The 12,871-nt window shown below is 39.7% G+C and overlaps 1 protein-coding gene across 3 annotated transcripts in view; it reads left to right on the plus strand.

Annotated features, from left to right (window-relative positions):
* Nucleotides 1-12,462, plus strand: part of LOC134665397 (protein tiptop) — a 424,238-nt gene extending 411,776 nt beyond the window's left edge. For 2 of the 3 annotated variants that reach the window (XM_063522343.1, XM_063522344.1), the window contains exon 5: nucleotides 8,258-12,462. In XM_063522343.1, the coding sequence (XP_063378413.1) occupies nucleotides 8,258-11,243 (2,986 nt within the window). In that variant the 3' untranslated portion in view covers nucleotides 11,244-12,462. Of the gene's footprint in view, nucleotides 1-6,531; nucleotides 6,719-8,257 lie in introns of those variants that run through there. The other variant, XM_063522345.1, reaches the window with a different exon arrangement.
* The last annotated feature ends 409 nt before the right edge of the window (nucleotides 12,463-12,871 follow it).

Consider the following 12,871-nt stretch of genomic DNA (forward strand, 5'->3'; position numbering starts at 1 on the left):
GCGTTTCGGGTGCTAAGACTCCCGGGCGCCTCGCTTGCCCGGGGACGGAGAAAGGGCCTCCATTCTGACACACTTATGTTTACCGGCCAAGCGGTGTTTGTGAGAAAATCATCATATATCGTATTTGGTATTCCAACTTTGAACGAGTTATAAGTATCCCTTTTTGACGGGATTTGTTCTGCACTATATTGAAAACCACTGCGAATGCTCTTTAGGTGGTTTATCACATGTTCCGGTGTGGTTTCTTTATTGAAGAAACATGTGTGTAAGTATCTATAAACTTCGACTCCTTTTATGCTCGTATTCGCGGCAGTCCCCCTTATCACGGTGGGTTTATATGACCCCCGTTGTCTTTGTTGGGGTCTTGGTTCATTTTCAGTAGTTTGATTGGGTTGTTCCTGAGTATTTGGTATTGAGTCGAGAATTGCCAATTTTTGGGTGCCGGATGACAGCTCTGTAGTTGTTATAGGGGGCGATTGTGGCTTCGTCAGTTTATTTGTTGCCGTAACTTTTGAATAAGTTGTTTCAGCGGTATTTATTCGTGGCGAGTAATCTTTGGTTGGCCAGTTCGATTGCTTAACTTTCGGTTGTTTTGACTGCGCGGCTAACTTCTCTTTCGCTCGCACTGCTGTGACGCGCTGAGATCGGCCCGGCGCCAGCGCTGGAGCGGGAGCGGGACGACTAGATGGCGTCGATGCATTACTCGACGGCGCGGGTGTCGAGGTTGTACCCTCATTGTCATTTTTATTAACCGGTTTTTGTGCACTGCTAAGATTATTCACGAATATAGTAGATTTAATTTCGCGTATTTCACTAGTGATTTCGTTCAATTTTGAAGATATTTCACTTAACTGTTGCTCAAAGGGTTGTAATACACTATTTAGTAAGTTTTTTAGTTGTTCTTTGTCGGTTGGTGACATGTTTACTAATTTATTTAACGAGCGGTGTAATGCACCGTGCCGCGTTGCGAAGCGTACTGAAGTGAGTATCTTTGGATAATAAATGACTTTTGATCATATTCATGGTATCTGCCTCAATTGTTGTTGGAACAACGTGCCAAAAGTATTCACTATACTCTACATTCTTTTAGAAATAAAAATATTTAAAACTATGAGGTTTAGTAATTTTTATACTAAAAGCCTTATGTCCTTTTGTAAAACTATTGGAGTTTGGTAAATATTTATAAGACCTCATCACATTTTTTCTCTTTGATCTGATCAATTGGATGCTTCTGAAAATTGCCACATTTTTTGTTGTCTTCCACATTCCCTAATATAAACATATAATATTCTTATTAGATTCTCGAATAGCGTAGAATTAAAAAAATTGCTGCTGAATAAAAAATTTACCCAATTTCAACAAATAAATTTAGTTTCACCATTAGCATTATCAGCATTAATATTGTCCAGAATTTCTAAATGGGTATCGTTTGGTGCGGTAATGCAATATTTCATGATGAGTTATTACTGTATTTGGGACCCTAAATAATGATGTTGATGATAATAAGCGGGGGCTGCCCTGTGGACTATTACCGTGAATTAGGGTAAGGTGTCTGCTGAAACTGTCATGTTTATCATTTTTAAAATCCCACCATACTTTTTTTTGGCTTGAAACATTTACTGTTGTAAATAATGTTAATATGATAGTTCTGTTGGATAGCATAGTATCACTGGCGAAATCTATTTTGTGCTAATGATAGGTAATATGTACAATAACAATACTCTTGATTGCACACCTTAATAAAAGAAAAAAGACATACAGCAATTTAAGCAAAAGTACTTATGTGTTATCGCTAAAAATCTTTATCTTCAAAATAATCGCAAGATAGCTGATATTAATAAATAATAATATATAATGTCAGTAAGTAGGTATGTAGGTAGGCAATACCTAAAAGAAATCATAGTAAACGAGTACAATTTGCTAACATAGGTACCTAAAAAATATCAATAAAGTCCTTGATATTAATATTCTCAAAAACAATAAAGTTTGAGGAAAATGTGAGGCTTCTCTAATTTATGCACCTAAAACTAAATTTCCTGATACAAATGCACTAATTCCCCATCAGCCAGCTGTCATGCAGGCAAAACAATGTTAAATAGATTAGCATTCTCAGTTTTATTGCTCAAAGACATCTGTGCCGTTTTAAAATTCAGTATGTTACTGCAAAATTATTCATGCCCGTGTCAGGTGTCCCCCATATAAAACCGAATGTTTAAAAGGTCATAACCGCCACTACTGTTCTTTGAGTTAGGACGTTTAGTTTTGAACCAGAGCCCGCACGATGCCGAACTAAAGTTTACCTTCGGCACCAATTCCGACATGCATCCATTGAATGCATGATTACATTTTTGACTCAACAGATGGGGTGATTTGGAGGTGTCTTGGTAAATTCTAATTTTGGGATCCGTACAGGTCTGTTCTGTTTAATTTAAACGTCAATTTTGTAAATTTGCATGTTTTTTAAAGTTCCATATGATGCGTTTCTAAATTAACATTCACAATCCTTTTTGTAAGTATTTTTTTTTTCATCTTATTGTCGTTATAACAGGTCTAATAGAGCGGTCAAATCTTATAATAAAAAAACATTGCGTGATGTAGTTCTGTATTTTTTATATATTGTTTATAGTCATTGGAGGAATGTGAGACTATGTTTTGCAAGCAAAAAAAAGTTGTGCTCCCTGCGTAATTTGCAAAAAACTGCAAAAATTTCGGAGTTTTTTCAGTTTTTGCACTTTTATTAAAAAGCTATGGGTTTTTGGTCAAAACTTGCTATGTAACGTTAAAAGAACATTAAATTTGGAACAATTTAAGCCCATGTACAGTGCCGCATGTTAAATAGTTCATAAGATATGGAACTTTAAAAAAAGGGTATATTTTCCTTAGAATGAAATTTTTAGTTTTTCCTATATTTCAGGACGAATATCGGCACAACCGCTCATGCTATGAGATATATTGCGATAAATAAAGTTGTAGCAAATTTGATTACCTTTCATTTAAGCGCAAGAAAGGGTCAATAAGTTCTACAGTTCTCTAGTTATCGTAAAAAAATGAAATTGCTATAATGAGGAAGGCAACTAATGTATTGTTTTAAGGCATTGTCAAAATCCGTACAAAAGGCAGTACCATCGTCGAGAATGCCATCTACGATTAAGTTTTACCGGCCTTCTCGGATAGCAGCAGAGCGATGTTAGATATCAACCATTTTTAAAATGCACTCCCCTCTTAAGCACTTCATTCATTCAGTAATGAAATCAAGATACAAACTGTAGTTTGGCTTGTTTTTAGGCTCCACTTTTTGGTCTTAGCCATTGATTGTAGTCCACGATACCGATTCTTATTTAAGAATTAGTTCTGGTTTTGATACGACCTTGACGATAGTTCACTGTGATTGGCGTGGTGTTGACGAAACGCACCGGAATCACGGATAGTCGTGTCAATAGATATCTAGCTGTCGCTTTTCAGTGCTCTTGGCTGTACTGTGAGTCGTGTTAATACAAGATCACGATAATATCCTGTATCGAATATTTTATAATCACAACAAATGGATACATCAGAATCAGCTACCATTACCCACTCTAGGTATACGTTTGTGTTATAATCTACGGGTTTTAACTAGCAATATCCTATTACTAAGTCTTAACTACATACAAAGGTGTATAGATTGACAAACCAAATCGGGAATAGAAGAAGAACTAAACGAAACACGTAGTATGTACTAGTTTTTATTCAGTAAGGTATAGATAAGTGTGTGTTAACATGATGCATGATCTGCCAAGCCGGGTAGATTGCATACATTTGTTACTTTCTAGCAATGAGATATTCTTTTAGCATAATTAGTTAATCATGTTAACATTGAGATATATTTGGTTACGAATTATACATATAGGTACCTTCTTAAATATCCAATTTGTAACTCAAAAACTTCAATATGTATTTGCCGTATTTTCTATTGACAAATTAGTCCAATTATTTTTATTTTTAAATGGTCCAGACTATAAATTCATTTGTACAGTAAAGACTGAAATAGTTATTTATAGTCACAACCCGTGGATTGACAACTCACTGAGCAGCAGCTCCACATACATTTAGCCTTAACAGCCATTGGAAAAGAATTTGCATTATTTGCAATATTCCGTGTAAATACGGTAAACCACTGAAGAAGTTATAATATACTGGTAACTTGACAAGACTGAGTCACATCCATGCCTATGGCACAAACATATACTTAGCGTGGGTAATGGTAGCTGATTCTGATGTATCAATTTGTTGTGGTTAGGATATTATCGTGATCTTGGATTAACACGACTCACAGTACACTCAAGAGCGCCAAAAAGCGACAGCTAGATATCTAATAACACAACTTCCAGTGATTCGGTGCGTTTCGCCAACACCACGCCAATCACCGTGAACTGTCGTCAAGGTCGTATCAAAACAAGATCAAAACCTGAACTAATTCTTAAATAAGAATCGGTATCGTGGACTACAATCAATGGCTAAGACCAAAAAGTGGAGCCTAAAAGCAAGTCAATCTACAGTTTGTATCTTGATTTCATAACTGAATGAATGAAGTGCTTAAGAAGGGAGTGCATTTTAAAAATGGTTGATCTCTAACATCGCTCTGCTGCTATCCGAGAAGGCCGGTAAAAGTTAATCGTAGATGGCATTCTCGACGATGGTACTGCCTTTTGTACGGATTTTGACAATGCCTTAAAACAATACATTAGTTGCCTTCCTCATTATAGCAATTTCATTTTTTTACGATAACTAGAGAACTGTAGAACTTACTGACCCTTTCTTGCACTTAAATGAAAGGTAATTAAATATGCTACAACTTTATTTATCGCAATATATCTGATAGCATGAGCGGTTGTGCCGATATTTGTCCTGAAATATAAGAAAAACTAAAAATTTCATTCTAAGGAAAAAAATACCCTTTTTTTAAAGTTCCATATCTCATGAACTATTTAACGTGCGGCGCTATACATGGGCTTAAATTGTTCCAAATTTAATGTTCTTTTAGCGTTACATAGCAAGTTTTGACCAGAAACCCATAGCTTTTTAATAAAAGTGCAAAAACTGAAAAAACTCTGAAATTTTTGCACTTTTTTGCAAATTACGCAGGGAGCACAACTTTTTTTTGCTTGCAAAACATAGTTTCACATTCCTCCAAGGACTCCAAACAATATAAAAAAAAATATAGAACTACATCACGCATTGTTTTTTTAGGAGATTTTTTTGTAAGATTTCTCTGGTCTATAACCCGATTACCTTAATTTTTTACCGTATCCGACGTTTCAGCTAGGTTAGATCCGTTATAGTCACTGAAAATGTGTACAAAACGGAAGAGTTTAATGTGTTTTCATCTGTTGGCGTATCTTGTTTTTTACATAAAAACTAACAAAACATTGAAGGCTAAATTGTTGTCAGCTAATTAATTCGAAGCTTTTCCCTTCCAACCATCTTTACGACTTCATCTAATTATGACTCACATTTCGAAGAACAATGTAATAGACATAAATCAGCCGCCCACATTTATTTACATGTAACTTTTAGGCTAGTCATGAAAACTATTGCCAAAACTGTTTCTTTCGTCTCCTTCTTTCTTCGCTTGCTGGAAAAGGACGGTTGTGTCACATAAAGACGGTAGATTGATTGACCCGCACCGACTAACGATTATAGGAAGCTATAACGATAAACAGCTGGCGATTTCGTTCCGTGAGTCGATTTTAATTCGTTTTCGTGATGGTTGCGAAGTTGGCTGATTTAGTGTTGATATTCGGCTTAATGGTTCCGTTTTATTACAGTTCTACTTTGATTTATGTTTCAAGGTAAACAATAGTTCTAGAAATGTATTCTGTAAAATTTTCATAACTATTTATTCAAATACTTCATTTAGCGCAGTATTTGTTTATTCTTTTACAAATTTAGGTATTTCTAATGAAAATTGATTATGTATCTTACCTAATTCGCTAACGGTTTTTGATTTTCATATTTGTTTAAATAGGTACCTACTTCTATCTTTAATAGTTTTGTCAAAAGCTTTCCAAAAATTATATTACTCACTGTTTTGTATAGTATATCTCTCTCTTCTATCATGACATAAATTCTAATAAATATCTAATCAGTATCTTAGCAGCTTAGTTTGCACACATCACATTTTATCTCTTTCAAAATAAATCCCGTCTTTATTTTCCTTTGTCAAGCCGGAAATCTGTTCATGATATACGTAAATCCTTCGTCCCCTGTCAGTTAACCTGCTGTGAGTGACATTTCCTTGTCAACGCCATCTAGTCCTGTAATGATAAACAGTCATTAAAAATCGTCGATTGGTCAAGGTTCTAGTCTATTGGTGAGTCAGTGTCTATCATTCAGTGCAGCTCGCGCGGCGCACGCTTGCATTACGCAGTACCACCCCTCGAGAGACGTATAACCGTCTCTCTCCCTCCTACGACTTTATTGACTAGTGTGTTGGTTGGTCTCGCTCTCGCGGGGCGGAGGGGGGGAATGCAGGCGGGTCGTAAATCACGCTTGTCTCATTCCACGCGGGACCGCCGCCGCCGCCGCAGGCGCCCGCATTCCCCTCGCGACTGCCGTGAGCGACGCGTCTTTCGTGTTTACTTTGAATTTGGAAGTGTTTCTTGTGAATGGATCTAAGGGTGTCGATTCGGACAGATTGAAAGATTGCGTCCGAAATGATTGTGGAAGCTGATCATGTGAGGTAAGCTTTTGTGATGTTGTGTTTTAAATTTATTACTTCGTTTTAGACATGTAACTTACGGTTACGCTGTCTCTAGTTTTATACACGGATTTTCACTTTTGGTTCTTTAATTTTCTAAAATGGTTTTACTACCAGAGTGCTAAAAAAGTGGCATTTCTCTTTTCCGAATCTTATGGGTAGGTACTAAGACATAGTTTTTAATTTTGTAATATCAGCAACCTACAAATGCTGCAATTATAATTTGTAAATCAGTTGTTTTTTATATGGATTTTTTATTGTATATTTCGTAAAACCGTTTTAATTTAAGTACGTAATTTAGGAAAATAATTGATTTTGGGAATTTTGTCTCAAAGTTCTGATTTTTCTGTGTTTAATATTTATCCTCAATTCAATTCACCTTTTAGCGTGTTGTTAATCGTAAAACAATAACAATTTCCTGTTATCTCAAAAGTATTAGCAAGATCTAGTCCAACAAGAAATATAAAAAGTTTTCCCTCTTTTTATTTTGTTTCCGAAGATTCGCCAAAGCTGTGAATGTTGAAATATTGGAGGTTTATTTGCAATCTTTTTTCTTTTTAGTATTTTATTAGTAGCAGTTATCAGAAAATTTATGATCTTGTTTAACTCGTTACGGCTTTTTTATCTGATGATTTGTTGTTTAAGTTTTTCTTTCTGATACTAAGTTACTATTAATGATTGTCAATATAGATCGCTTAGGTATAGATAAAATCGCTTATCAATGATAAATTATCTTATTATCATAATTTGTGTTCAAAGCAATTATCTTTTGCGTTTTATCATTGAAGGCATCTGTTAATTGACACCAATGTGAAGTATTTATGACTCATGAGGACGTTTTAGAATACCATAAGGAATAATATTGTCATCAAAGTTGATTCATAAACTTAAAATTTTGTTAACCCAAACCCGTAAGTAACGATAAAAAATAAAAATAAATGAAAGTTGCAGTTTTAGTCCTTACATGTTTTCTAAATAGAAATAGACTTATAAATATATGTTTGAATTTTAACCTGTAATTTAAACATAAGTAGCTGTTTTTCTAACGTTAACGAACCGCATAAATTATACAGTTCTTAAAGAGCTATTCCGATAATTGTCGTTTATATCATAACATTTTTAGTTTTGTCTATGACATTGGTCACGTTTGCCATATTATTATTGAATCCTCAAACATAATATTATTGTCCTGTCCTCAAAATCTCTGGTTATATTTTTGCGTGTCATTTAATATTGTTACAAGAACAAGTGGAAAATGTCGCACCGCCAACAATATTTCTCCTTAGCTTTAAGGTTGATTACGAGTAGTAGAGAATGCTTTATGGCATTAACAGCCTTTTATAGGTACTGTAAAGTTTTTCTTTTGTGCAATAAGGGTAAAATAAATAAATCCAACTGGTATAGGTAGCTACGATATCCATACAAAAAATATCCATTATCATTGTAACTCTAGATAAGGAAGCTGAAAAAAACGCAAACAATAATAAAGCACGCTTGTCAACTTCATTTGTTTGTCCGCAGGGAGAGCCCGCGATGTTTGTCGCGGGAGTCGTCCGGCGCTCCGCGCTGCCCCTCCAACGACTCCGTGTACCGCGCGCCGCTGCCCCTCCCCGCGGCGCTGACGGCCGCCCTCCCCGCGGCCCTGCTGCCCCCCCACTCCGCCGCCGTCGCCGCGTATCTCGGCGCTGCCGCCGCCGCGGCCCAACAACGCCTCCTCATGTCATGCCAAGAAGACATGACGGATTCGGAGCGCGCCGACGCTTTAGACTTTAGCACGAAACGCAGCGACTCGCCCGTCGATGACGACGATGATGCAGTTAATCTTAGTAAAACACCTGAAAATGGACCGTTAGATTTATCTGTTGGAACACGTAAAAGAGGGCCGGAGGATTCGCCTTCGCCGGTACCGACGAGAAAAAGTTCAAGAACTGAGCTTAAGCCTAGTCCTGTACCTTGGAGCACACCGGTAGCCCCACATTTGCCATATTTCGCGGCCGCAGCAGCTGTAGCTGCGGCTAGTCTGTCTCCGAAAGGCGGGATTCCGGCAGAGTGGAATGGAAGACTGAAGCACGGTCCGACACCGAGCGATGCGACGAAAGCGCTCGAGAAGATGAGCGAGCTCAGCAGACTGGGTGGCGAAGAGTTATTCCGATCTGTCCAAAGCGCCGCCTTAGGCGCTGGCTTAGCTTCTAACTCAGCCGCCAGACACTCCGCCTGGCAGTCGCACTGGCTCAACAAAGGTGCTGATCAAACTAAAGACGTCCTAAAATGCGTTTGGTGCAAGAAAAGCTTCAACTCTCTCGCCGATCTAACAGTACATATGAAAGAAGCGAAGCATTGTGGCGTAAACGTCCCGGTTCCACCGTCGTCTGGCGCTCCTATGCCGCCATCTTTGCACCCACCTTCGAGCTCGCCATCCACACCTTCGCACAACTCATCTTCTTCGAGCAGTTCGTCGAAACCCAGTCAGAGCGATCTAAATTTACTCATAAAAGAAAACATGCCGATTCCGAGAAAGCTAGTCCGGGGCCAAGATGTCTGGCTTGGTAAAGGCGCGGAGCAGACTAGACAGATTTTAAAATGCATGTGGTGCGCTGAGAGTTTCCGCTCGCTAGCCGAAATGACGAGCCACATGCAGCGGACTCAACACTACACCAACATCATATCGCAAGAGCAGATTATCTCCTGGAAGTCCTCCGATGAAGCTAAAGGATCGAGCGCGAGCAACGCGCCCAATAATCCTGCTCCGCCGACGACAGGCACCAGTAGCCACGTCAGCGCCGTTTTAACGTGTAAGGTTTGCGACCAAGCATTTAGTTCCTTGAAAGAGTTAAGTAATCATATGGTTAAAAATTCACATTACAAAGAGCACATTATGAGATCTATCACAGAGAGCGGGGGTAGACGACGACAGACGCGCGAAAAACGAAAGAAGTCACTTCCAGTTAGAAAGCTGCTCGAGCTAGAGCGGGCGCAGCATGAGTTTAAAAACGGGGACGGCAACGGCGTACCTATGGGGAAACCGATTAGGGACTTCGGCGCTGGCAGCCGAATTTCTTGCGAAAAATGCGGCGATAAAATTGAGACTGCTGTGTTCGTTGAGCATATACGACAGTGCATAGGCGCGCCGATGTCTAATAGCCAAAGGAATTTTCTGAAGAGCGCGCTGCTCACTAATAGCATCATCCCCCCTGACGTGCCCGGGCATGTCACGCCCACCAGCCGCGACGGCCGTAAGAGCATCAACGACGAACTCCCCTCCCCTGGCTCAGCCCACCACCGCTCCCCCTCCTCCGTGAACGATTCTTCCCCGAGTTCCAAAGACCCCAACGCGAGCAACGACAAGAGCTCGTCGCCTTCGGTCCTCAACGCCATAGAACAATTGATAGAAAAGAGTTTCGACACACGATCCCGTCACACTGTCCCCGGGATGCCGGGCGGAGCTTCCCACGCTCCGATCGGTTCTAGCATTCTTAAAAGATTAGGCATAGATGAGAGCGTAGACTACACCAAACCGCTGGTAGACCCTCAAACGATGAGCATGCTTAGGAGCTATCACCATCAGCAGGGGTACGGGCGCCGCGAGCGCAGCGGAAGCGAGTCAAGCTCGATGTCCGAGCGAGGCGGCAGTCGGGTCGAATCCCTCACCCCTGACAGAAAACTAGACGCTTACCACATGACCCCACGCACCACCCCAGACACTCGCGGCTCCCAAACACCCGCCTCCGAAGACCGCCCCGCCGAAGTTAGGATAAAAAAAGAAGTAACTGAAGACGATGATCGCGAAAACGGGGTAGATTTGAGTAGTCAGCCGGTACGCGTCAAAACTGAGGTCGATGAGGACGAGGAGCCTGCTAGGCCGAGTAGTTCGCATGAGGACGGGAAAGTTGTCCCTAAACGTGAGAGCGAAGGATCCAGCCCCGCAGCTAGCCCTCGCAGCCCGGCCAGCGACCGCTCGGGACATACTCCGGGGGTTGATAGGAAGCCGGCTTCCAGTTTAGGCGCGTTGTCTTCTATGTTCGATAATCTCGCTAGCGGAGGGTCTTCTAATGAGCCTAGCTCCTCGCGCCGCGGCGGCAGTCACCCTTTAGCCGCGCTCCAAAAGCTTTGCGATAAAACTGAAACTAGTACTTCCCGCGCGCCCGCCCCGGCTCCATCCCCCGCCGGTCCCCCGAGCATCCTCACATTCAGCTGGGCTTGCAACGATGCCGTCGTGACTGATTCCATCATGAAATGCGCTCTATGCGACACGCCATTCGTCTCCAAAGGGGCGTATCGGCATCACCTGTCCAAGATGCATTTCGTGAAGGACAGCGCTATGCCGGAACCGGTTCCGATGAAAGCCACCCCACCGGCCGGGTCTCCGGGGGCTCATAAAAGTGGGGGGTCGACTGCAGCTTCCCCGCAGGACCCACGAAGCCCCTCGCAAGCCTTCGACGAGAGCCCACATTCAAAGTTCCTCAAGTACACGGAACTCGCGAAGCAGCTCTCCAGCAAATACGTGTAGACGCGTTTGTGATCATACCATATCCCGCATAACCCGCTAAGGTTAGGTTCGCTCCGGCGACGATAAGTATTTCGAAACTCTTTGCCAATTTAATTATTTAGGTAATTGTTAGTCACCGCATAGTTCGGTTAGTGTAATTAACGATTAGCGACTTAAGTATACGCCAAACGTCTTACGTTCATTTAGAGTAAGGAGATATTTTCAAATAATGCCTTTAGGTGACGATCGGAAGCTATCTTCCCTACTGTAATTCCATTCGCGAACTGTACATATAAGTCACGTTAAGTCATAAAGTTATTCGATCTCTTGTAAATGTATTTTTGCTATCGGGGCAGCGCGATGCGGCTCAGTATTTTTGGAATTCGTTGCAATATCATTTGTGTTACTTAATTTACTTCAGAGTTAGGGTTAACTTTTAGTTTATTCTATGTATATTTTGAATTATCTCTAGGTAATCTCGGAGATGCAATCTCTTCTGTTCTCGTTACAGGACAATCTCCCTCTAGTGTAAATTTTGGCCTAGTTCGCTCCCATGGGAATGCTATTTATTGTTTAGTATAAGTACTTTAGACCGCGTCTGTGACTCATGTATACCATATACCAGCGCATAATCGGTTGTCCAAACCATTAAGATATTTAAAACAAGTGATAATACGATACGAGTTATACAGTTTTTTCTTTGTAAAGGAACAACTACAATCGTATACGTTTAGACCTTCAGTAAAGATAATATCTTCCATTGTAACAGTTATACGAGTGTATATACGGACCTAGTGAGTGAAGACTCTGTTATATTTAAATAAAAATATTGTAAACTGTCTAAGTGTAAGTTTCAGACGATATCAGAATAAACGGTTGAATCTTCGTCGCATAATTTTAGAAATTTATCATTAACTCCAGTATACGAAATGTTTTCTGTCTTTTGGAACTTTTTTGATGTTTTTTTTTGTTTTTCTTTCCTCTAAATTTATGCGGCGGATGTGCAATTTTTGAATTCAAAAATTGAATCTATAAATTTATCATTTTAACGATAATACATAATGAACCTACGAACTTTATGTAATGTATACGCTAGCTCTGATGAGGAATTTTTGCTCATTCTTAAAATGGTGTTGAAATATTGATTTTACCAAATTTAATAATCTTATTTAATATTTTTATGTTGTATTTCAAAATGCAATTAAAAGCTCAAAGAAATATATATGTTACATACTTAAAATGATTATTTTATTTAGCGTTCCCTAGCCACTGTACCTTACACATGTGACAAGTTATCACTGACAGCGCATATCAACTATTATTGGAGAATTAAATACTTAATTGTTAAATAAAAGGACCCAATTGCTACCATTTTTGATATGCGTCGACACTTAGACTAAGCAAATTTGAAATATTAACACAAAAAAAAAATGTGTTGTCCATCTGTTCTTAAGACTGCATCGAGCAAAATCAGCGAAAAAGGCAGTCACCGTTTAGTGGCTAGCGTCCACATCTCTTGATAATTTTTTTTATAATAAATATCATTATTATCCCAAAGAGTGTGTTTACAACGAATCACCCTTGAAAATTTGAAATCTTTTACAATATAATAAATACACTCATGCAAAGTTGTACCTAAAACGAGATGA

Source organism: Cydia fagiglandana, chromosome 6 (genome assembly GCF_963556715.1).
Source record: "Cydia fagiglandana chromosome 6, ilCydFagi1.1, whole genome shotgun sequence".
Classification (NCBI taxonomy): Eukaryota; Metazoa; Arthropoda; class Insecta; order Lepidoptera; family Tortricidae; genus Cydia; species Cydia fagiglandana.